Below are 25,539 nucleotides of genomic sequence, written 5' to 3'. Positions count from 1 at the left end.
TGAGTTCCTGCAGGGGGTTGGACTAGTTTGGTGTAGTGGTTAGGTGTGCGGACTACTAATCTGGCATGCCAGGTTCGATTCTGCCCTCCCCCACATGCAACCAGCTGGGTGACCTTGGGCTCGCCATGGCACTGAGAAAACTGTTCTGACCGAGCAGGAATATCAGGGCTCTCTCAGCCTCACCCACCTCACAGGGTGTCTGTTGTGGGGAGAGGAATGTAAGCAGATTTGAGCTTCCTTCGGGTAGGGAAAAGCAGCATATAAGAACCAACTCTTCTTCTTCTTCTTCTTCTTCTTCTTCTTCTTCTTCTTCTTCTTCTTCTTCTTCTTCTTCTTCTTCTTCTTCTTCTTCTTCTTCTTCTTCTTCTCCTTCTCCTTCTCCTTCTCCTTCTCGTTCTCCTTCTCCTTCTCCTTCTCCTTCTCCTTCTCCTTCTCCTTCTCCTTCTCCTTCTCCTTCTCCTTAGCCTCTTACTCAGCGTACCCCTCCATAGGTGTTTGAACAGGTCTGGTTAATGATCAAATCAATGGTTAGCAAAGTCAAAGAGGCCCCCAGGTGAGCACGCATTCATTTTTCCATGCTTACCATTAAAATTGCATCTTTCAGCTCCACAGCAGCTGTTGTAGGGAAGCCCTCCCTGTCTGGCGGGAAAGAGGACATTTTTGTCAAGTGCTGTTTCCACTGGCGAAAAGGCGCTGGAAACATTTAATTGATCAAGGCATCCTAATTAGATCTGCAGTATCAAAGAATTGCTGGGCCTTCCCAGGTAACGGTGGATACAGTTGGCAGATTAAGGAGCAGAGATGAAGCAGGCCCAGCTGTTCGATAAGTGCCCAGTTTCAATGGCAGATGAATGCTGGTGGATGAGTTTTAAATGCTGCCAGATTTATCACGCTCCACCAGGGAAAAGCACTCAAAACATCAAGCTTTCCCAGCCCCATTTCCCCGGGAACAGTGACACTCAGGGAAGGCTTTTAGGTATGGCTGAAATTCTTTACTAGGGAAAGAGAGGTGGTTAGTGGACCTTGGTGGTAGAGTTTTTGGGGGAAGGGGGGGGGATTGATGTTGTCAGTGCAACAGTTGCTTACCTGCATGTGTGGGCAAGAAGGTCCTGCCACCACCAGGATCTTTGGGGGGCTGTGAATTTACAGAAGAATCTGAAAAATGCTCAACAGGAAGGTAAAAATGTATTTTTTCAACATGCCTGTGCCAGATTGTCATTTTACACCTGGATTATTGGTTTTTAACTTTGAAGAATGGTTCATGTTTAAGTTAAAAGATTTATGGGGTGGTGTTGAGAGATTTGCATCTACATTGACAGGAATTCTGATCGGTCATTGCTGCAGTGTGCCAAAGGAGAAATATTAGTTTGCTTTTTGTCAAAGTTATTGGGACCGGGGTGGGGGTGGGGGTGGGGATAGGGTGAACTGTTTTGAATCAAATCTGTGCCAAATCTGGATGCCAAATTCCTTTCCTTCCCTCTCCCCCAATAGAAATACAGAGGTCTCCTTTGAGCTGGCCCCCACCAGCTTCAATGTGATGGTCAGCTTCCATCTCTTCACGTTCTGCGGGATATTTAATTTGTAAGATCAGCCTCAGGGGGGAAAAATAGGCTGAACGTTTTCATAGAATCATAGAGTTGGAAGGGGCCATACAGGCCATCTAGTCCAACCCCCTGCTCAACGCAGGATCAGCCCTAAGCATCCTAAAGCATCCAAGAAAAGTGTGTATCCAACCTTTGCTTGAAGACTGCCAGTGAGGGGGAACTCACCACCTCCTTAGGCAGCCTATTCCACTGCTGAACTACTCTGACTCTGAAAATTTTTTCCTGATATCTAGCCTATATCATTGTACTTGAAGTTTAAACCCATTACTGTGTGTCCTTTCCTCTGCAGCCAACAGAAACAGCATCCTGGCCTCCTCCAAGTGACAACCTTTCAAATACTTAAAGAGGGCTATTATATCCCCTCTCAACCTCCTTTTCTCCAGGCTGAACATTCCCAAGTCCCTCAACCTATCTTCATAATGCAGGCATTCTACCAGTTTTAAAATTCTTTTTTGGAAATGATCAAATCATAGATGGTTCTCCACCAGAATAATTCCTGCCCTGGTTTAATAAGAAGGAAACAGCTCTAGCTAGAGATGGCTTCTTCATCATCAAATGTCTTGGCTGGAAATGACACAGATTATTACGAAGAACCTTCGTTCTCCTTGTTTGACATTCCCATCCTGGTACCCGTGACAATAATCTGCATCCTTCTGTTTTTCTTGGGAATTGCTGGGAATGTGACCATTATACTGATTTTCATAAAGTACAAGGAGATGCGAACAACCGTCAACATGTACCTGTCTAGCATGGCCTTGTCCGACAGTTTGATCTTTGTTGGCCTGCCATCCGATTTGTACAGGATTTGGAAATACAGGCCATACATCTTTGGCAATTTTCTTTGCAAGTTCAACATTTACCTCAGTGAAACCTGCATGTATTGCACCATCCTCCACATCACCACTTTGAGCATTGAGAGGTATTTCGCCATCTGCTTCCCTCTGAAAGCCAAAGCCGCTATCACCAAACGGCGGGTCAAAGGTCTCATTCTCCTCATCTGGTTCTGTTCCTCTGTGACTGCCATTCCAATCTGGTTTCTCTTTGGCCTAGAGCACCGCAACGGAAGTCTGCCAGAGGTAACGAACGAATGCAAATGCATAGAGCGGCTGGCCCGTTCGGGACTTCTTGAAACGATGACCTGGCTTTCCACTCTCTATTTTTTCCTCCCGGTGTTTTGCTTGGGACTCCTCTATGGACTGATATGCAGAAAGCTGTGGAGAACGGCCCATAGTCTGGAAGGGCACCAGGCCGCAACCAGAGAGAAGCACCACCAACAAACCATCAAAATGTTAAGTAAGTGGCAGCCTGCTTGAGACCAGATGCCTGTTAGACCAGCAGGGCCCATTCCGCACACGCTAGGTAATATGCTTTCAATGCACTTTCTAAGGAGATTTTCCTGTTCTGCACAGGACAATCCAGCTGCAAAAGCACACTGGAAGTGCATCATCCAGTGTGTGCGGAATGGGTCCAGGTGAAATGGAGTGGAAGGGAAGGAAGGGGAACAGGCTGGTAGAAGGGAGATGGGAAATGGTGACTGAGGAGGACAGGGTTTTGAGAGGGGAAGGATGTAAATGGGGTATAAAACCACAAACTTCATCTTCCAAGGCAGGGAAATTGATCGCTGTCCTCTGGAGTTCAATTCTAATCACCTGAACATTAGGAAAAGTAACCCAAATGTGGCCACATGGTACAAAAGTTAAACAAAAGATAACTCTGTGCAAGGCAAAAATTTCAGCTGGCAATCAGTTTAAGCTCCCACCCCATCCCCATTCCACCAGAGGGCTTTTGAATAAAACGGTGACTCGTGGTCTAGTGCCACAAGCCATGGAGTCCTCTAAATTTATTTTTTTAAGGTTCTAGCTCATTTTCTGTTGCAGAGCCCTGCCCTGGAAAAGAATCATAGAGTCATAGAGTCGTAGAATCATAGAATCATAGAATCATAGAATCATAGAGTTGGAAGGGGCCACACAGGCCATCTAGTCCAACCCCCTGCTCAACTCAGGATCAGCCCAAAGCATCCTAAAGCAAAGGATGGAGACTTACTTTTAAAGAAACCCCCTGAAACTGATAAAGGGCTATGGCTTAGTGGCAGAGCCTCTCCTTGGCCTGCAGGTTGCAAGGTCAATCTCTTGTAATCTCCAGCTAGGCAAAGATATGGACGACCTCTGCTTAAATCCCTGGAGACCAACTGCCCATCTGAGCAGACAATACTGACCTTGATAGACCAGCAGTCTGATTCAGTGTAAGGAAGCTTCATGTGTCCAAAACCTAGTCAGATTAAAGACCTGCTAAACCAGCATGGCCTTCTGGTAGTGGGACAAGGCATTTTTCATTTTCACAAAGAGGTTAAGCTGAAGAAAATGTTTTGCTACTGTAGACGTTTACCTCCTGAAGGACTAGCCAGCTGGGCAACAAACGAAACGACTTCATGATTAAATCCAGACAGTCAACTGTCCCCTGCAGGCTGTAGCAATATTTGACCAGCCTGTTACCAGCACAGCATGTCTGCCGCAGGGAGAGGACGGGAAGACGATTGGAAGCCATCATGAGAGTCCTTCAGGAAGAGAAAAGCAAGGGATAAAAGCCAGCCCTTCTTCTTGCTTGACTATCTAATCAGGGATGGGAAAAGTTACTATTAAGAATGTGCCACATTTAAAGACCAACAAGATGACCTAGCCACAGTTATCCACCTGATGGTCACCTCTAGATTGGACTTCTATAACTCATTCTACGTGGGCCTGCCTTTATTCTAGCTCCAGAAATTGCAACTGGTCCAGAATGCAGGGGCCTGGGTCCTTATGGGTACACCCTGGAGAGCACACATTCAACCTATGCTTTGACAGCTGTACTGGCTCCCAGTTGAACTCTGGATCAAGTTTAAGGTATTGGTGCTTACATGGTTTGGGCCTTGGAGACCACCTCTCCATCTACACCCCCCAGGAAACACTTTGTTCTACGAACACCAGCCAGTTGGTGGTCCCTGACACCAACCACGGCCAAGGCATTTTCCATCCTGGCCCCTACCTGGTGGAACGAGCTTCCAAAATATATCCGAGGCCAGGCAGAACTAGCACAGTTCCACAGGGCCTGTAAAACGGAACTCTTCCTCTAGGATTTTGGTTGGGGCCAAAGCTAAACATCTACCTATTCCACGGCCTTACCTGCCCACCTACCAGCTACCAACGCTGAGTGGAAGAAGCCCCAAATTATTGCCAGCCTCTTGCCTGCTCTGAGGGGTGAGATGCCACTGCTGGTCTTAACCTCTTTGCACCGACGACTTTTAAAATTAAATTTAAGCTTAATTTTATATTGTTTTAGCTTCTGTATTCAACTTTTATGTTGTAATCCCCCCGTGCTGGCCTCCAAGATAGAATCACAGAATCATAGAGTTGGAAGGGGCCATACAGGCCATCTAGTCCAACCCCCTGCTCAACGCAGCATCAGCCCAAAGCATCCTAAAGCATCCAAGAAAAGTGTGTGTCCAAGTGTGTATAGGGTGGTATAGAAATCCTTATCCATGGTTCCTCTATATCAGGGGTAGTCAAACTGCGGCCCTCCAGATGTCCGTGGACTACAGTTCCCAGGAGCCCCTGCCAGCAAATGCTGGCAGGGGCTCCTGGGAATTGTAGTCCACGGACATCTGGAGGGCCGCAGTTTGACTACCCCTGCTCTATATATTTGTGAAACATCCCAGGGGGAGGAGTGTGTTGGGGATGTCCACGCTTGAATACGTGCTTGTATCAGCTACAATGGGCTTTAATTCTAGTAAAATAAATAAGTATTCGCGCTCCCTTTTCCGATATAGAATGGAATTCAGCCACCAGTTTCACTCTGTCCCTTTCTCTCCCTTAGCAGTGGTTGTGGTGGTGTTCATCCTCTGCTGGCTACCGTTGCATGTCGGCCGGATCCTTTTTGCCCACGGCAGGCTTGTCCGCTACGAGTTGACCCAGTACTTCAACCTTGTCTCAATGCTGCTCTTTTACCTGGGAGCCTCAGTCAATCCCATCTTGTATAATGTCATGTCGGAACGCTACCGGAAAGCCGTTTGCAGGTTTCTGAAATCCAGCCAGGCGTGGCAATCCCAACACTTCCACCAGAGTGACAAGACCTTGAGGGAAGGTGTGGAAACCAGTTCGTTCACTTTGAAGCATTTTTAGGATGTCAAGAACCGGATTTGCTGCCTCAGCTGGCCTCCATTTTTCTACCCGCTTCCTCTTTGCTTGGTCAGAGGGAGGGGAGATGTCAGACCTCGTTCAGGGAATGAGGGTCGTAAAGGACAACACAGAGCAGACCCAGAAGTTTGGAAGGTTCAGGGCCCCCATGGTCTAAGTCTAGGGTTGCCAACCTCCAGGTAGTTAAACAATAATGAATCTGCATGAGGCAAAAGTGTAAGCAAGGAATTTGATAACTTCTGTTAGAATGCAAGCAAAATATATTATTACTAGGGAATAAATTCTCAGTTCTTGTTCTCAATGTCTGGTAAATAAATTTGTTTTCACTAAGCTTCATCTAGAGAACTAAGAAATATTTTTATACCACATCCATCAAGCTGCAAAAAGGCACAAAATTGTGATCCTTCATAGGACAGTGTTTGGAAATCAATTTTCAATATGACTTAAAAGTCTATAAGTAGCTTCAGAATCAGCATCTGCAGTTTTGTAGTTAAAAGATGCACTACCTTGTATGTTTGGACCACCCACAACCTTGCAAGAATGCATGCTAGATTGTCGAGAGTTCGGTCACATTACAGGCCAGTAATTTATAATAAACCATGTTACAAATCGCTTATTTCATGTTTGTAAATTAAATTAAATCCCAGATAAATTTTGCAGCCATTTGAGGGCTGTTTTGTTTTACTGTGAAGAGCTCTATATTTTGCATTTGGAAAGCTGTAAGTATGGTGAGATCAAGGGTGCTTTGTTAAGTTATACAACATGCATGTTTATGGTTTTCTGAATGTTTCACACTTGGGTGGAGACAGATGGGGCCAGCAACAACTGGTAAAGTGAAAGCCGTTAATCACTGACACAGGCAGTTTTATTTCTCCTCTGTTTTTGTGAACTACAACTGAATTCGAGGGGACTGATTGGCTGTTTTAGCAAATACATATGGCTGTATTTGGACGCTGTGACACAGTTTACCAGTTTAACAGAATTAACTTGGTCTTTATATAATAAATGAACTAGCTTGCAGCATGGCATGGGGGACCTTTATGCCCAGTTTGGTGCTTGTAATTTGTTGTATCTGTTCCTACTGTGACTCCAGTTTGATCAGAGCTGAGATATTGGCAACAGAATGAACCTAACTGCTCTCAATGCATGTCTTCTGTGCAGGTGGATACGCAGCCCTTTGCAGAGTAAAAGAAACTGAGGTGGGAGACTGTTTCAGCTCTGTGGGGGTAGCGTTAGAAGCTCATTAATCCAGCCTTGGTGAGCACTTTATTTTAAAATTAGGGGCCCAGCATTCAGGAATACAACGGGCGCTAGATTGGGGGCATGGAGGAAGAACCCTGCGGACGGCCTCCCCCTCTCCCCCAGGACCTGGAAAGGCTGCAGGCAGCTGTTTGGGAAGGGGCAGGGGCAGCTCTCACTGGTTGGTGTTTAAAGGTCCCACGTACAGAATAAGCAAATACCAGTCATACAAGGGGTACGTGTGAGGCTCTGTTCCTCTCTCCCAAAGAACACATGCAACTACAGCACAAACCAGCTGTGAACCGTTTTGTATCTTTATTGGCCATATTAAATATATTATCTATTTGATAGTTACAATTTAGTAATACAATGCCTGGCAGGTTTAACATAAGTATGAAATACAGCAAAAATTACAATACAGAGAAAAGGAGATCTAATACATTAATGCCACTAGAGTACATCAGTCTGGAATGTATAGTTGTAAATATAAAATTCTACATTACATTATGCTTTCCAGTAGGTATTTGGAAATAGAAACATTTTGTGGCAATTACATGTACAAATTTAATTTTTTAAAAACTTTCTAGGAAGTCATAATTTTGGTTAGTATTTGTTCAGAAAAACCTTTTCTTAAAAGGCTTGCCAATTTCATGTAATCCCCCCCCCTCTCTAAATCTTTTGGCCTGAGAGTTTAACCAAAATTGAAGAAGGGGGGAAAGAAAGAAGGGAAAAGAAAAAATCCTTTGGCAACAGAAAACTGCTGGAAAGAATCTATTATTTTATTTTAAAAGAAAAGTGAAATATGACAGGAAACAGATTGTAAACAGTTTCTGCAATCTAAAGACTCAAATATTTGTATAAAACTTTTTCCAACACTGAAGAGAGGCTTCCATTACAATAAATGATTAACTTACAAGTTCTGCTACACATAGAACAATACATTCAAACATACATTTTTCCAGAATCTTTTTAAAAATCAAAATAAATAGAGCACAAAAAGGAGTACGTTTTTGAAAAAAAAGAGGTTAATTTCAGATTGCACCATAAGTCTATTTTTTGAAGATATTAAATGATACGATGCCATCCGTTGTTTTCTCCTCCCCCCGCCCCCATGTGAAATGTGATCACAAGCCACAGACCTTAAGCTACCATTATGAACTAACAGCCAGTGGAGAGACACTTGAATGTCCTGTTACCTGGGAAAGAGAAATCGCAAGCTACAATGAGAGACATGTTACGTCCACCATCCCACATACAGGGGTAAGGGGCTCTGATGCTTGAGAAAGATATCTGTTCAGTTTGCAAAACCTAACAAAATATTACTGTCCTTCGAGCTAGAGGTGGGTGTTATTTTTTTTCCTTTCCAAAAAGGCATTCTAAAACCAAACAGGTGGTTCCCAGCTTTCCAAAGTGGAAAGAACACAAAACTGCTTATTTCACAGGTATTTGCTGCACAGGGTGGCCTGACAAAGATCAGTCCTATGTAGTGCATGGCATTCATATATATAACTTTTCTTTTTTTTAAAAAGGTGTTTCACTCAAAACCAGACCTTTTGATTGGAGAGTTCCATCCCAAAACAGAAAAGACTCAAAACCATGAAAAAAAACAAACAGTGGAATATGAAAACGCTACCAAGAGAAGGCAGCAATTAAAAAAAAACTGTTTAGGCTTGTTACCTTTAAAACAAACAAAACAAAATGCATTTTCACATGCAGCTTGGTTGTTTTGGATCATGTTACAGGGGGATCGAAAACAAACAAACAACCCCCTCCCCCCCAAAAAAAACCCAGACTGAATTCTTTTTCCTTAAATTTTATGTTAAGAATAGTACAAAAATCATTTTGCTCAGTTTGAGCCAAATAGTGAAACATTTACCATAAATGCACTATTTTTTAATTTTTTTTTTTTGTTCTCATGAAAGACAAAAAAAAGTTTCCTGTGCTTTTCCTCTGCAAAATGCTCAGGCGGTTCCCTTCAGGGGCACAGGACCTTGCCGTTCTCTCAGGCACTGAGAGGGAGCTTGCGGTTTGGACTGCGAGTTGCTTGCCGATAACAGAGAGCCGTTTCATCGAGAAATGTCCGGTAGAGAAAGGGGAGGGGGAAGAGACCAATGCAATCCCTTTGTCATCAGCTGGGTGTCTCCAAGAATTTGGGGGATACAAGTTCTGAAAATGCCAACACGTTCTTGCAACCCTTGGTTGGTTAACTATTGGAATTCCCAATGATTTAAAACAGGAAAAAAATATTTTAAAAAATAGAATGATTGCTAAACTTGGAAGTTGATAATATTTTGCTTGCTTCCCCTCCCCTCCCTGCCTCGTCTACAGCACGTTCAATGTGGTGTGCTCTAGCAAGGTCTCAGGATACAGAACTGTCCTAAGCTTAAGCATTTTTGCTGCTGTTTCTGGCAAATGCCAAGACCTTGGTTGAGGTGGCTGATTTTCCTCCCGAGCCCCTGCCGCCCCCAACTTCCTTGCTTTGCTGTATTGGAAAACAAAAGATCTGGCAGCCAGAAGGACGTCCAGCTCTCTGAGAATTACAAGTGTACATTAAGGCAGCTTTTGTTGTTGTTGCTGTTTTAAACAGCTAACCCTGATTATAAGATGCACCATTGTGCTGCAATAGGGATATTCTTCGCTTGGGTTTGTGCAGGAGAGGAGACTGGGGGGGGGGGGGTGTTTACATCTACCCAGCCTTGCTGTTTTATTCAGCAGCAAAAAAGGAAGCATGTCTTCGTACAGCATCATTCCCAGCTAGCAATTTAATTGGAATTTTCATAAATACCCAAGGCATAAACTTCCGTAGGAAAATAAAAAGCTGAGCAATTACGTCAATTTTCAAGCCGCCCTACTTGATCACAAAGTACTGAATGATAACGGCAAACAAAATGGCAACCGTCGCAAATCCAAGGAGAAGGAGAAATGCAAACTGTTCGTCACTGAGCGTCTTGCCCCTGCTCCTGACAAGGTCCAGGCTGGGGTCTGAACACGGGGAGGGAGACTCCTGCTTCTGAGATGAGAACACTGTACAGGGGCTGTATGGCCCACAGAGTTCTTGAGATCCAGTCGAATCATGGTACTGGCGCCCAGCACACACCCTGAATCGATATTCACAGTTTGTCTGCATGCTGGTGGCGTGGAATGAAGTTTCTGGTCCCTTGTATACCTGAGGAAGGAGGGGGATGCACAATCAATTGCATGTTGAGCAAAGTGGGGTCAAAGAAAGAAAGTGCGTCACCTTTTGACTAACAACTCCAGAATCTATTTCGATTTTTGTTCTGCCGCTTCCCATGCAATTGGCATTAAGACAAAACATAAATAAAAATGCGCATATTTTATGGAACGATTTAGTACATTGGCACTCTGGCATGACAATCAGAAAAGCTGACCGTAGGCCTGCTAAGATTGCCCTCAGGCAGCTTGCTGGGGATCCCTGTCTTGGAACCAGGGGCTGTCAGTTAAGTAATTTGTACTGCTGTGCCTTTGGGGAAACATGCTACTTTTAAAAACTGTGCTGTGCCTGCTTGAAAGGAAGGAAAGGCAGGCTAGATATATATTTCAATAAACGGAGGATGCTTACAAATTGGAAACTATTAGGCTAGAGGAGAAAAGGATTCTATGCCCGACTTCCTCTTCAACTGACTAGTATTCCAGTATGCAGGAATGAATTTGTGGGTGGGAGAGAGGACTCTCCCACATATGCAGCTTGAAGTAGCACAGCCCAGTTTTCTGAGAAAAAGATTTTAAGGTTTTGGGAATTCTGCACAAATCAAATTCCAGTGATAATGTTACCGTTTTCATAAGCTGGGGCATCTTACTTGGAAAGCTGAAGAAGTCGTGTATGAGAACTGCAGACACCACAATCTCAGATTTGGATAATGTCTCCGAATGACTAAACGCAAACTTAATATATGAAAAAGTAGGCGACACGTATCAATCTTCTGAGCACAAAGAATTTCAGTCTGTTGCTCATTTTGCTGCCAATCAGCATTTAATTGTTTCTCCTTTGAAGGGTAATAGGTCTCTCTTTTTTGCAACGGAAGATTACATTTACCCCTAAGAAATGAAATTAATTTTGAGCTTACCTGATCAACTTCCCTCCCACAGGCAAGTTGTAATGTGTAAACAATGGAATCGCCTTTCATTGGCTGTAAAGGTTCCCATGTGACCTCACAGATGCCGTCTCCCAGCTGATGGACTTTGGGTGCTGGAAAGAGAGGATCCAAAGCCTTTTAGACATTTAGGAAGTCCTTTTTAATTTGGTGTGAAGCAGAATCATCTCCCATCTCTGGTTATTCTTTCTGTTCCTGTTGTGCTGGGCTGGGTTCTCTGATATGTGAAAATGCCTCCAGCTTTAGCCCATTTGGTGTTATTTCAATGAGTCTAGGCCAGGGGTAGTCAAACTGCGGCCCTCCATATGTCCATGGACTACAATTCCCAGGAGCCCCTGCCAGCGTTCGCTGGCAGGGGCTCATGGGAATTGTAGTCCATGGACATCTGGAAGGCCGCAGTTTGACTACCCCTCGTCTAGGCTCCGGTAACTTTCAAGGCCAAATAACATCTTTGGTTTATTTATTTATTTTCCCATTTATATCCCACCTATTCCAACAAGGTGGCTCGTGGTGGGTAACAATAAACAGCCCAACATTAAAACCCCTCTAAAACAATGATAAAATTCCCATAAATACCCACACCCCTAGGCTGCAGAAAATTCCCACCTCCCCCTAGTAGAACAGAGCTTATGATAAAACAGTGCCTTAGGGCAGGGGTAGTCAACATGTAATCCTCCAGATGTTCACAGGTTGACTACCCCTGCCTTAGGGGGCAACTTCAGGGGAGTTGTTACTTGCCTATGAACTCCGAGGAGAGGAATGTATAGGGGTGATCCACATTCTGCTATTTTCCATTAAGGTGATATCTGGATTAGTTCTGGCCAAACATTATTTGGGCTTCAGGATGAAAGGCAGCCTGGGCCAGGAGGAGTCAGAAGCTAGCTGGATGTTCAGTGCACCTTTCATAGACTCATAGAGTTGAAAGGGCCATACAGGCCATCTAGTCCAACCCCCTGCTCTACGCAGGATCAGCCCGAAGCATCCTAAAGCATCCAAGAAAAGTGTGTATCCAACCTTTGCTTGAAGACTGCCAGTGAGGGGGAGCTCACCACCTCCTTAGGCAGCCTATTCCACTGCTGAACTACTCTGACTCTGAAAATTTTTGGTTTGATTTAGATCAGAGATAGACCACTGGGGTTAAATCTAGGTGATAAGCGTCATTATTTTCAGGTTGTTCGACTTGTTTCTGCATGGTATCCCATCAGTTTCCTAGGCTTGGGCAGCTTTTACTAACACACACACAAATGGAGACGCAGTAATGGGTTTAAACTACAAGTACAACGATATAGGCTAGATATAAGGAAAAAAATTTTTCACAGTCAGAGTAGTTCAGCAGTGGAATAGGCTGCCTAAGGAGGTGGTGAGCTCCCCCTCACTGGCAGTCTTCAAGCAAAGGTTGGATACACACTTTTCTTGGATGCTTTAGGATGCTTTGGGCTGATCCTGCGTTGAGCAGGGGGTTGGACTAGATGGCCTGTATGGCCCCTTCCAACTCTATGATTCTATGACTAGGTGGGAAATCCAGAGAAAAACAAAGAAGAAAAAGGGGATGCTCAGCTAAAAAAAGAAGACCTTGTGAGGGAGGGTGAAATGATCATAACAATGTAAAGATGGTGGCACTGGTACAATGGCACGTGAGGTGACTGGTGACCCCACTTGGGCCTGTGTCCACCATCTCCACACCAAACAAGGGTGCAAATGCTGATCGGTATATTTTGCCTGGGGCAAAAAAAACTCTTGAACTGGCCATGATACTGATGCTTGTTCAGACAGAAGAAGAGTTGGTTCTTATATGCAGTTTTTCTCTACCCGAAGGAGGCTCAAAGCAGCTTACATTCGCCTTCCCTTTCCTCTCCCCACAACAGACACCCTGTGATGGAGGCGAGGTTGAGAGAGCCCTGATATCACTGCTCGGTCAGAACAGCTTTATCAGTGCCATGGCGAGCCCAAGGTCACCTAGTGCAGAATCAAACCTGGCATGCCAGATCAGAAGTCTGCACTCCTAACCACTACACCAAACAGACTCTTTTTATATTAATTTTAAATTAATCTGACATTTGGTTATCACTGTAACCAGCCTGCAATGGCTAGAAAGATAGTTAAGGTGATTTTAAAAACAATGAGAACCATGTGCACAACCACCTTGCTGAACCAGCTCACCTGTCCCATGGCATCCAGCATGGCAAGAGCTCTGGCAGCAACCCCCTTCCCCAAGTAGCCCTTGTTGCTATTCCTGGTCCAGCACTCTATTTCTGGGCTCATGCAAAAGCACAAAGCAATAGATTTGCCATGGCTGAGTAGGGCCACAGGACTCTTGTTTTTCTGCCCCCAGGCATTATCCTTCTGATTTGATGAAGCAGATTACAATGGGCCTGGTGCCTCAGCATCCTGAGTTTGCCACACACCTCCCGCTTTCGGACTGGGATAAAAAGACTCAGCTCTCCATTCCAACGTGTATCTGATGATGGGAGCTCCAACTTGGTATATTATACTTCCCGAATCTTGATCTCCAAGGTGGCCTTGGATTCGAATCTAGCTTTTCTTCTGCAGACCACAATGGCTTCCCTTTGAAGCATCCTATTTCTATAACTCTCTCATCAAAAACGTCCCTCTCTTCCACTTCCATGTCTAAGTAAGACCTTCCAATATTGACTGAGCAAAGCGCTGCTGTTGGATTTTTCCCACCCAGGAACTCTTGATCCAGGAGGCAATGGATGTCCTCACCTTTCAGAGCAGGTGGTGGAGATCTGGTTGTGGTGAACGCATAAACTTCAGAAAACGCCCCTTCGCCAGCATCATTGCATGCCTGGATCCTGAAGTAATACGTGGTGGATTCATTGAGTCGCTGCACTTTGTACGTGTGACAAGGTCCACTGTAGACAGTGGTGAACCTGACCACAAAAAAATAAAAGTATATTTAGGTAAGTTTGTTCGAAAATGTTCTGGAAGACGTGCTTGTTGGAAACACTCTCTTGGCTCCTGGCGCACAAAAACAATGCTCTTTTGAATTAAAATGTAGTGACTCCCATCTCTGCCACAGTAAATCAAGCATCAGTCACTTGCTGTGTTTCCTAACTAAAATTATCATTTGTGCATAATAAAACCAGAGTCCAGTGGGGCACCTTTAAGACCAACAAAGATTTATTCAAGGCATGAGCTTTCGAGGGCAAGCACTCTTCCTCAGACTGTGAACTGACCATCATGATAGTGGGAATATATAAGAAAAAGTTAATCCTGTTATATTAGTAAACTGTGTCACAGCGTCCAAATGCAGCCATATGATAATTCTTTGCTAAACTGAATTCGAGGGGTCTGATTGGCCAGTTTAGCAAAGAATTATCATATGGCTGTATTTGGACGCTGTGACAGTTTACTCTGTGTGAGACAAGATACTGGACTAGACAGGTCACTGGTCTCATCCAGCAGGATTTTTACATTTTTATATCCAACTGCTTTAAAAAAAAATTAAATCTGCCTGCAGTTTCAGCAGGAAATACAGGCCATAAATAAAGCAACCAAATGCATGTTCTTGCCACTGGGTAGGCATATGCAACAGGGCTAGCATTACAAGGTCTCAGTGCAAGGGAGAGAACCCGCCTCCCTCAATAAATGCAGCCCAAAATGCAAACAGATTTTTTTCCTTTATTTATCCACAGTCTTTCTCAGTGCCATTCAAGGCACCTTTAAATGCTCTCACCTGCCAAGTCTGTCCTCCATCTGTAGGTTGAACTGGGTGGGATTGGCAATTAAAGCTCTGCTGGGACCTTCACCCCACTTCAGTTTAAGGCTCTGGTAGCTGAAGATGACACATTCCACATGGGGGGGATCTGGAGGTAAAGGTTTTGTTTTTGCCTTGATGGAAGGGCTGAAGGGACCAGCTCCGAGACTGTTGAAGGCTTGGACTCGGATCCTGTAAGATAGGGGGAAATAAGTTACAATTACACTCAAGCATCCGGGATGCTTTTTCACATTTTCAAACCATGTGACAGAAAAGACATCCACCTTTACTCTGCTCTGGTTCAGTCTCACTTGGAGTACTGTGTTTGTCAAAGGTAGACAGACTCACAACTGGGCTTCTGGACTAATAGAAAGCTTTATTGGAAGTAGATCTGAACACTCTGACGCAGGGGTAGTCAAACTGCGGCCCTCCAGATGTCCATGGACTACAATTCCCAGGAGCCCCCTGCCAGCGAATGCTGGCAGGGGGCTCCTGGGAATTGTAGTTCATGGACATCTGGAGGGCCGCAGTTTGACTACTCCTAACGTCTGAAGTCGAATCTAATCGATACATGGCAAGTAAGCAGTTATCAATGCATCCCTCCCGGCCAAATGTCCCCTCGTTCCCAGGGTTGAATTACCCCCCTCTCACAGGTGCCATCCTGGGCTTCCTGCCAGACCGTCTCTGGCCTGGCTGTCCTTGGGGAACAAGCGCCCTCCTTTACAGATGACAAAGTACAGAGCAACATTCGCAAGAAAGTGTCACAGCATGAAAGGATACACAAAGCTTTGTGAAATAGTTCAGGGTTGTAAAAAGGGTTACAAAAGGCTCTCCAAACAACACACATCAAACCAACATGGAGCTTCTCTGGTCAACTACAAATCATGGCAGAGATCAGAGGGGCTGATCCTGACAGTGTTCAGTTTTGGGCACCCCAGTTGAAGAGGGATGCAGATAAACTAGAACGTGTCCAGAGGAGGGCAACAAAGATGGTGAGGGGTTTGGAGACCAAGACGTAGGAGGAAAGGGTGGGGGAGCTTGGTCTGTTTAGCCTGGAGGGGATTTGATAACCATCTTCAAGTATTTGAAAGGCTGCCATATAGAGAGCAGAATTGTTCTCTCTTGCCCCCGAGGGAGGGACCAGAACCAATGGGATGAAATTAATTCAAAAGAAATTCCATCTCAACATTCAGAAGTTCCTGACAGTTAGAGCGGTTCCTCAGTGGAACAGGCTTCCTCGGGAGGTGGTGGGTTCTCCATCTTTGGAAATTTTTAAACAGAGGCTAGACAGAGAGGCTGATTCTGCGAAGGCTCAAGGGGGTGGCAGTTTACCGTAGATGAGCGATTGGGATATGAGTGTCCCGCATAGTGCAGGGGGTTGGACTAGATGACCCATGAGGTCCCTTCCAACTCTAGGATTCTATGATTCAGTTCCTTCAGAGCTTCCAGATGTAAAGGACTCCTGCATCTTGCACAGAAGGCAGCACTTTATTTGCCTGGTTATTTCCCCCTCTTCAGCTACAATGCTCCACTAGATGAAAGTATCCACCAAGTGAAATCTCCTCTTCCGTATGCAGCTCTCAAAGCCACACTGGATGTTCCACCTGTCAGCCAGGGGTTGCCAAGTTCTTGGTTTTGGATGAAGACAAACAAGGCTGTCGCGGGGTCTAGATATGGCCTCTTCATGCTGCTCAGCTCCTCTGCTTCCCAGCGAGTGATATTTCTTCTGTCTCCCCCAGGGAACTGCCTCTTCCACAACCCTTTATATTCCACCCCATCCTGCCTATCACTTAGCTCTGCTTCACACTGTAGGAAAAAATGTCATGTGACAAAACACAAGTTCTACATGTGGGCTAGCTAAAACTTTTCTATCTGCCCACATTTTCTCTGCACGGAAACATCCAATCATATGGGCATTTAATACTTAGAAAGGAGTGATGAGTGGAGTGCCTCAGGGATCTGTCCTGGACCCTGTGTTGTTCAACATATTTATAAATTATCTGGATGAAGGAATAGAGGGGGTCCTTATTAAATTTGCAACTTCGGGAGTTTTTAAGCAGAGGCTAGATAGTCATCTGACAGAAATACTGATTTTATGAACTTAGGCAGATTATGGGTGGGGGGCAGGAAGGGGTATGCCAGTGCTTGTCTCTTGTGGCCCTTCCTTTCAAGGGTTTGGACTAGATTACCCCAGAGATCCCTTCCAACTCTATGGTTCTATGATGCTACTTCTGCAAGAACCAAGCCAGAGACTTCAAGCAAGATGGCGCCACTTCTATTCCAGCCTTCTTTGAAAAAGCTGCAAAGTTGGCCTTCTGAAATGTTAGCATCTCAACAAGCTTGCTGGTTTGTGTTTCTGTGAGACAGGAGTCACAGATTAATAAATGGATCTGAATGCAGGTTCAGTAGACCACACTGGCTCAATTGCTACATCAGGAAATATGGGACTGCAGGACACCACTGGTCCAGCTCACTCAGTATTGCCTGGGCTCGCAGGGAAGCACCATTTTACACCCTGCCATTTACCTGGAATCTCAGCAAGAAAAGTGGGTCTGCAAACCAAAGAAGTAAATAAATCAATGACCTGCCAGACACATGACCTATAGCTGACTGATGGCTCCTTCTGTCCCTTGCCTTCCACGAAATCCTAATAGCTGTTTCTAACAGGTGTTGTTCACATGCAAGGCAGTACGAAGCTGCTACAGGATGCCCTCTGGCGGTCTATCCCTGCCACATCTACATCTTTCGATATTAGGAAGCCCTGAAAACAAGCCTCCCCCCCCCTTCGAAGGAGGGAGCTGAGGGCCAAACCAGATGAAAGGCAAGAGCCTCTAGGACACCCTCTTTTTGGTAAAGAGCCATGAAACTGCAGGAAGGTGCGCATGTGTTGGGAGATTGGCCACAGCTGCTTTTCCACCTCCAACAACACCGATGCAAGATTCTTGAATTTAATCCTCTGTGGGGAGGGAAGGGCACTTTGCCCTTCTGACCCCCCCTTTAAATCTGTACAGCAGATTCTTCTCTATTCCCATATTTATTTTATGTTATCATTTGATTTCTGCGTCCACCCCTCTCGTCATAGTTGTCTCGATCAACTATTTGATCAAACAATTGAACTCAATAAACAATAAAAACAGTAAGAAACAAATTTAAAAGGCTTCTATTCATAAAAGACAAATCTGCTTACTGTAGCCACCAAATATAATGATCAGTCAGACTACTTGCAATCACTCCGGGATGGGGAGAGGGAAGAAACAGGAGGGCCCTATTTGAGGAAGTTCAGTTGATTTCTTGGCCCCAACCCAATGCCTGGGGGAAGAGCTCCATCTTATAAGCCCTTTGGAACTGTCACAGTTCCTGCAGGGCCCACAGCTCTTCTGGGAGCTCATTACACCAAGTCGGGGCGAGGATCGAAAAGGCCATGGGCTAGGCCTGTGTGATTCGGCCGCTGAAGTAGCCGCGGGGGGGGGGGAGGGCAGTGCGGGCAGCAGATTTTCAGATAGTTAGGTGGATAGGGAATTGGTTAGAGAATCGTACTCAAAGAGTAGTTGTCAATGGTGTTTCATCAGGCTGGAGAGAGGTGAGTAGCGGGGTACCTCAGGGCTCGGTGCTCGGTCTGGTACTTTTTAACATATTTATTAATGATCTAGATGAAGGGGTGGAGGGACTACTCATCAAGTTTGCAGATGACACCAAATTGGGAGGACTGGCAAATACTCCGGAAGAGTTCAACGAAGAGTTCAACGAGATCTGAACACAATGGAAAAATGGGCAAATGAGAACCAGATGCAATTTAATAAAGATAAGTGTAAAGTTCTACATCTGGGTCAGAAAAATGAAAAGCATGCCTACTGGATGGGGGATACACTTCTAGGTAACACTGTGTGTGAACGAGACCTTGGGGTACTTGTGGATTGTAAGCTAAACATGAGCAGGCAAGTGTGATGTAGCGGTAAAAAAGGCAAATGCCATTTTGGGCTGTATCAACAGGGGCATCACATCAAAATTACAAGATGTCATAGTCCCATTGTATACGGCACTGGTCAGACCACACCTGGAGTACTGTGTGCAGTTTTGGAGGCCTCACTTCAAGAAGGACGTAGATAAAATTGAAAGGGTACCGAGGAGAGCGATGAGGATGATCTGGGGCCAAGGGACCAAGCCCTATGAAGATAGGTTGAGGGACTTGGGAATGTTCATCCTGGAGAAAAGGAGGTTGAGAGGGGACATGATAGCCCTCTTTAAGCCAGTTTGGTGTAGTGGTTAGGAGTGCGGACTTCTAATCTGGCATGCCAGGTTCGATTCTGCGCTCCCCCACATGCAACTAGCTGGGTGACCTTGGGCTCGCCACGGCACTGATAAAACTGTTCTGACCAGGCAGTGATATCAGCGTTCTCTCAGCCTCACCCACCCCACAGGGTGTCTGTTGTGGGGAGAGGAATGGGAAGGTGACTGTAAGCCGCTTTGAGCCTCCTTCGGGTAGGGAAAAGTGGCATATAAGAACCAACTCTTCTTCTTCTTAAGTATTTGAAAGGTTTTCACTTGGAGGAGGGCAGGATGCTGTTCCCATTAGCTGCAGAGGAAAGGACGCGCAGTAATGGGTTTAAACTACAAGTGCAACGATATCAGGAAAAAAATTTTCACAGTCAGAGTAGTTCAGCCTAAGGAGGTGGTGAGCTCCCCCTCACTGGCAGTCTTCAAGCAAAGGTTGGATACACACTTTTCTTGGATGCTTTAGGATGCTTCCGGCTGATCCTGCATTGAGCAGGGGGTTGGACTAGATGGCCTGTGTGGCCCCTTCCAACTCTATGATTCTGTGAACTTCTGTGATTCTGCACTCCCCCACATGCAGCCAGCTGGCTGACCTTGGGCTCACCACAGAACTGAAAAAGCTGTTCTGACCAAGCAGTGATATTAGGGCTCTCTCAGCCTCACCCACCTTCACAGGGAGTCTGTTGTGTGGAGAGGAAAGGGAAGGCGAATGTAAGCCGCTTTGAGACTCCATCGGGTAGAGAAAAGCGGCATATAAGAGCCAACTCTTCTTCTTCAACAGGCAGAATCTCTAAGTTTCCTTGAATTGTCATGCTTCTTTGTGAAGCTCTATTAATGTGGCTTTTGGTGGGCTACAATAAATGTGAGCCTGCTTCACTGAAGCCCTTTCAATTTTGAAACAAAATATTTTATAGCATCCCCCCTTTTCCGACCTGCCTTTTTGGTGTATCCCTCTAGGTATTCTCAAATTAAGCCAACCTTTGACAACCCCACCTCCCTCCAGCTGCCTTTTAAAACCTCCTCTTGAAAGAGTCAGAAGTTTCTCAAACACATTCTTGCTCGGCATGTTATCAGAAGGGAGTGTAGGTGCAGAAACAATGGAGGAAGAGACAGCGTCTTTGCAGGCCTGTACCTCCACTTCCATAACAACAAGAACAAAAATGTTGAGCACATGTTTCACTCATCTTGCCCTAGTTAGGCCTTCAGGATGATCACATTTCAAGTATTTTTGAGGCAGACTGCTTAAAAAAAATAAAATAAAACCAAGCGCCTTCAGACAAGCGTTTGGCCAGATCGGTTGTTTCCAACCTTAAATGGAATCTTCTGTCACCTGTATAAAGTGTCTGGTTGCAAGTTCTCCAGGACATGGCTTGTAACTCTGCCGACTGTTAAGAGCTGCTTCTCCCCGAACTCAATGTTGTAGCCCGTGATCTCTGCGCCGTGGCAACAGGGCTCTTCCCAGTGGAGAACAAGGCACGTGGACAGAGGAAGAGGCGCTTCTGTCTGGTCTTCTTCAAGCAAGTGCAATACCGTCACGGCTGCCGGCACTGAAGCTGGGGTGGTGACCATGGAGATCTCCCCAAACAAGCCAGCTCCGGCTATATTCACCGCCTAAGACAGAGCAGAGGCTGTAAGCACATGACAAACCAGGGAATGACAGAGCCCACCTAGTTCCCAAAGCGGCCAGCAAGATCTGGAGCACGATGCCCACGAGCAACACCCTACTCTTCAGGTTTATGTATCCTTTTTATATTTCTAGCAGCTCCCAGGCTTGTGAATTACCAAAGAAATGACTCATCTTAGCTATTAATTTATGACGTCCCTGAAATTGCCCTGTGCTGTACTGAACTTTGCAACTTGCTTGCAGGATTACGGACTGAGAGCAGGAAATGACATGCACTTGAGAGGAAAAGAAAAGTAAGCCGTAGGGAAGTAGGACAGACCAAGGAAAGCCAGAGCAAACAAATACAGCCTCAGGAGGCATTGACTGGACGGGGTGGGGAAATGTCTCTCTTTAAGCACAGCCCATTGGCCCAATCCACACTTCCTTACCTGTACTCTGCAATAATACGTAGTTGCAGGTGCAAGTCCTTTGACTTCATAGCTCAGAAGAGGGCCTGAGTATACGATATGCATTGATCCTTCCACTTGGCCCCACTCCAGTCTGTATTCACTAATTTCTGCACCATTATGTGCTGGGCTCTAGAGTAATTTCAAAGAGAATTTTTTTTTAATTAAAAAGCACCTAAAGCTTGGTTTGCAAAAGAATATGCTTTGATGATATGCCCATGAAGAACACTTAAGAGAAACCCGCCACTCCCTACGAGACCTTTGCATTTTCATCTCATTGCGGATGGCTACTGTGGGATGGTAGGTGAGTTTCCTCCAGGCCAGGATGGATTCTGGAGATTTTTAGTGTGTGTGTGTGGGGGGGGGGGGATCACTTGGGCATGAAATTGGGGTCACCAAGGGTGGGTAGGTAGTTGTAAGTCCCTGAATTGTACAAGGGGTTGCACTAGATGACCTCGGAGGTCCCTTCCAACTCTATAATTCTATGAAATGCACACGGAAACTGAATTGCTCCAGATTAATTTGACCCTGGTCACATGAAGACTTTCATTATTCAAGTTTATAAACCATCACCACCCACCAATGTTTGCATGCAATTCCCTCATTTACTTGAAAGGAGCTGCCACAATACTACTTAGCAAAGAGAAACACAGGAAGAAGCCATGTACCTCCCACGAGGCTACTACGCAAGTTGCTGTCTTGCAAGTTAGCTGGGGAGAACAGCACACATCTGGGGGACCTGGAGCAGTAGTAATTTCTGTTTTTTCCGAGTAGGGGCCCAGCTGTAGGAGGGTGAGGGAGAAAAGACAGAGCTGAAAATCACAGGAAGTTAGAAATCAACTAATCCATTGCTCATTTATAAATTGGCAATAATGGACCCTGATTTAGACCTCCTTGAGCACACAAGAGAGACTTTGCTGGAGTCAAACCCAAAAGAACATACAAATATTTCCCAAATGCTGCTTTCTTAATGATTTATTTATATCCCTCCTTTCTCCGCAATGGGGACCCAAAGTGGTCTAAATTGTTTTCCTCTCTACTTTATCCTTACAAAAACCCAGTAAGACAGGCTGAGAGTGTGTAATTGGCTCAATGTCACCCAGCAAGCCTCTATAGCAGAACAGGTATCTGAATTTGGGTTTCCCAGATCCTAGTCCAACATTATAACACATTAGGCTCAAGGGGGTAACTGCAGGAAGACTGAAATGACCAGCACACATTCAATCAGTGGCAGTTAAAAATGCTTTAGGACTAGCACAACTGTACTAATAGAGATATGTAGGGAACAGAGAGCTTGTTGTAGACTAAGGTTCGTTGAGCTTTAAAAATCACCACCAGCAGGGGCAACTGAGCAAGCTGGAAATGAGTGGTTTGCAGACATTCAACCAGGGTATGGCTGGTAAAAGGGTGTAATCAAACCCTTTGAAGGCTCTGAATAAATATATGGTGATAGGAAAAGAAAGTAAAATACAGCCTCTAATTTAGTTTACACCCCTATGCCCACTGCTGCACAGGAAAACATCAACATGTTTCTCAAATTTTTCTTCTCTCCATTTCTGACATTTTCCAACATGATTTTAACTCTTTATCATCTAAGCCAGCCTTTTTCAACCTTAAGAAACCCCAAAACATTCTTCAGGCTTCAAGAAACCCCAGCAAGGGCACGACTGTGCAAAATATGGTTGGGAAGCAGAGCTGTGCACATGCCCAACTGGGGCCCCTCCCCTTCCCACTCCCTCCCAGCCCATCATTGGCCATTTTGTGAGGGGGAGGCAGGCTGACATGGTCATGTCACCCGATAAAATGTTTAACAAACTTTAAAGATATATAAACAAATTAATTAACTCCCACTGATTCAGGAAACCCTTCCTGGGTCACCAAAAGACCCCAGAGTTTCACAAAACTGGTTCAGAGAGCCTTATCTAAGCTATGCAGATAGGTGACGTGAAAACCACTTTGGGGAGAACAGGAAGCAGCCAGGCCCCCTTCCCCCATGCACAGAGACAGCCTCCACCTGCCAGAGAGGAGGACAGCAGACGGAAGGCAGAAAGCAGCCCAGGTATGTTCTCCCACCCCTACCCATTGCCTAAATCCAGTAGGCAATCTTCTCGCCAAGAAAGGTTTTATATTTAACTTTGGCATTCATATGAGATTTTGATTTATCTGAGCTGCTCTGGGATGGAAAAGTGTGACACAAGATTAGTAAAAAGCACCAATCTGTGCTAAATTGGCGCAATCTACCCTGAGATCAGAATCTAGATTTCTTGGTTGCGGAATGGGCATAGCTTTGCAAGGTGGACCCTGGCCCTGAAAATTAGTTTTGAGCAATGGTCACTCCGTTGCTGATGTGTAAAGAATGACGCAGGTACCCCAGCTTTGTTGGCTGCTCGTATGCAGAAGCAGTAGGTCCTCCCTGGAAGAAGGCCGTTCACTGTGCATTCCAGGGCCTGCCCACGGTAGCTTTGCCTGCGCTCATCTTGGTCACCGATTGCCATTTCCACAATGTACTCTGTCACTTCTGAGCCCCCGTCTGCGGAAGGCGGCTCTGTAAGATAAAGGGACAGACACGGAAATCCTGGTTTCTTAACAGCCTTTAAATCCAACCTGAACTGTGGCTGGTTATCCGAAGGATAAAGCAAAAAAGAAAACTAGCACTATGTTTGCCAATGCTACTGGAATGTCTTGCATACTTGCGGCAAGATATATCCAAGTTCACTCTCCGCTCTTCCATTTCTCCCTTACCCCACTGAAGAGCAATTTCCCTAGGCTTTGCTTTTCCAGCCAGACACGGAGGATGGCACGGCCCGGGAGGAATGGCTGATGTTTGAACAGTTAGTACATCAGATGGCTAGAAAAGAACACAAATATTAGTTTATTAAAACTTCACATGGGGAACCCCAACTGCAACACTTATTTCACAAATGCCATCAGGACTACCAATCTTTGAAAGCTGGGCTACATGCCCCTCAGTGCTGTGTAGGAGACAATTCTAGAAAGGGCAAAAAACAATGCTTTCTGACTATCCATTATCCTACTTAACCATCTGAGAATGCAGCAGACATCAGCTAGTAGTCAAGTCAGATTTTATTGCATGTAGCCACAGGCAATAGCAATATAAAAATAAGTTTTAAAACATTTCAAATCAATAATAAAACAGTAAAATAAAAGAATGAGCAACACAGATTACCATAAGAACATTTCTAGGTTACAAATATCCACCAACAGTTATTCTACATATCTGCTCTCTACAATGACACTTTGGCCCTTATTTTCTTTGCCACCAGGGCAAATAATGACATTCTATTAGAGACCAATGAATTAGTATCCGATAGCAAGAACACCAGTTTTTCCTGGCCGGATTTATCATTTAGCCCATCTAGAAGGCGAGCAAGAAATTTTGCCCTAGGATCCGTATACAATGGGCAAATTAGAATGTAATGTGGGAAATCCTCCACAGCTAAGGCTTCACAGATACAGAAGCATTTCTCTTTTAGATATGGGCCAGCAACATGAAAAAATAACCAGGAAATGTAGTCTGCAGCTAAGCCATTCTATCTCCGTACCTCTTTAGAGAACTACTGAAAAGAAGGAGATTCCCATGATAACAAGCTTGGGGACCAAGGTCAACTGCTGTAGCTTTTTCTGCGTCTTGCTTTTAGGGGGTCCTTGTTCCATATCTTGTTTACAATATCTGCAGACAAGTTTGCAGTTCACCATCTAAAGTTTGAACCTCCTCCATCTTTAAAACTGTTGAAAAAAAATGCAACAGCCTCCCTAACTGGCTCTATGCCTAAAGCTAGTTTTAACTGCTGGTGTTACAAAAGCACCATATCCTTGAACATCTAGAGACTGGGAGGCAGATAAACTCAAATTTTCTTAAAAATGAAAAAAGCCCATAATCATGAAGCTTGTCGTTCCAGCCTCCAAGGTTCCAAGAAAGCAAATTTAACTGTCAATCCGTTTTTTAAAATTTGGTCAAGATCTCCCTCCAAATCCATAAAAACACGTCCATTCTTACCAACACTCTTCTTGTTAATGTCTGGTATCTTCTTCCATGGAGAATCTGGTTCCTTCTGAGTGGTGGAAGCCACTACCTGGGTAGATTTGCCTTCTCCCCTACTCTCAAATTTGGACATTCCATTTAAAGGAGGAATAGGGGCCAGAGTATTAAAGGGAACACACCCATCTGTTGTTTGTGTGCCAAGAGGTCTGCTGCTCACCTGACTTTGGCCCCCTTTGCCAACGCAGGAAACCCTTAGCCGGTAGGAAGTGCCCGGCTTGAGATGAGCACAGGTGTGTTCGCGCACGGAACCAGTATATGCTGTTTCCCATTTACTTCCTAAGAGGAAAAT

The 25,539-nt window shown here is 45.0% G+C and overlaps 2 protein-coding genes across 6 annotated transcripts in view; one reads left to right on the top strand and one right to left on the bottom strand.

The window, feature by feature from the left end:
• The first annotated feature begins 2,140 nt into the window (after positions 1-2,140).
• On the top strand, positions 2,141-6,796 carry LOC143822765 (growth hormone secretagogue receptor type 1-like). The gene is made up of 2 exons (XM_077308321.1): positions 2,141-2,897; positions 5,457-6,796. The coding sequence occupies exons 1-2, from the start codon at positions 2,141-2,143 to the stop codon at positions 5,759-5,761; spliced, it is 1,062 nt and encodes a 353-aa protein (XP_077164436.1). The 3' UTR covers positions 5,762-6,796.
• Positions 6,797-7,311: 515 nt separating this feature from the next.
• Positions 7,312-25,539, bottom strand: part of LOC143822763 (fibronectin type-III domain-containing protein 3A-like) — a 92,748-nt gene continuing 74,520 nt past the window's right edge. For all 5 annotated transcript variants that reach the window (XM_077308318.1, XM_077308314.1, XM_077308315.1 and 2 more), the window contains 10 exons: positions 25,408-25,526; positions 23,930-24,035; positions 23,557-23,732; positions 21,856-21,969; positions 21,170-21,319; positions 20,448-20,728; positions 14,825-15,037; positions 13,852-14,018; positions 11,101-11,222; positions 7,312-10,181 (listed from right to left, as the gene is read on the bottom strand). In XM_077308318.1, the coding sequence (XP_077164433.1) occupies positions 9,864-10,181; positions 11,101-11,222; positions 13,852-14,018; positions 14,825-15,037; positions 20,448-20,728; positions 21,170-21,319; positions 21,856-21,969; positions 23,557-23,732; positions 23,930-24,035; positions 25,408-25,526 (1,766 nt within the window). In that variant the 3' untranslated portion in view covers positions 7,312-9,863. The remainder of the gene's footprint in view (positions 10,182-11,100; positions 11,223-13,851; positions 14,019-14,824; positions 15,038-20,447; positions 20,729-21,169; positions 21,320-21,855; positions 21,970-23,556; positions 23,733-23,929; positions 24,036-25,407; positions 25,527-25,539) is intronic.

The sequence above is a fragment of the Paroedura picta genome, chromosome 13 (genome assembly GCF_049243985.1).
Source record: "Paroedura picta isolate Pp20150507F chromosome 13, Ppicta_v3.0, whole genome shotgun sequence".
Taxonomy (NCBI): Eukaryota; Metazoa; Chordata; class Lepidosauria; order Squamata; family Gekkonidae; genus Paroedura; species Paroedura picta.
This window is presented reverse-complemented; position numbering and strand designations above follow the sequence as displayed.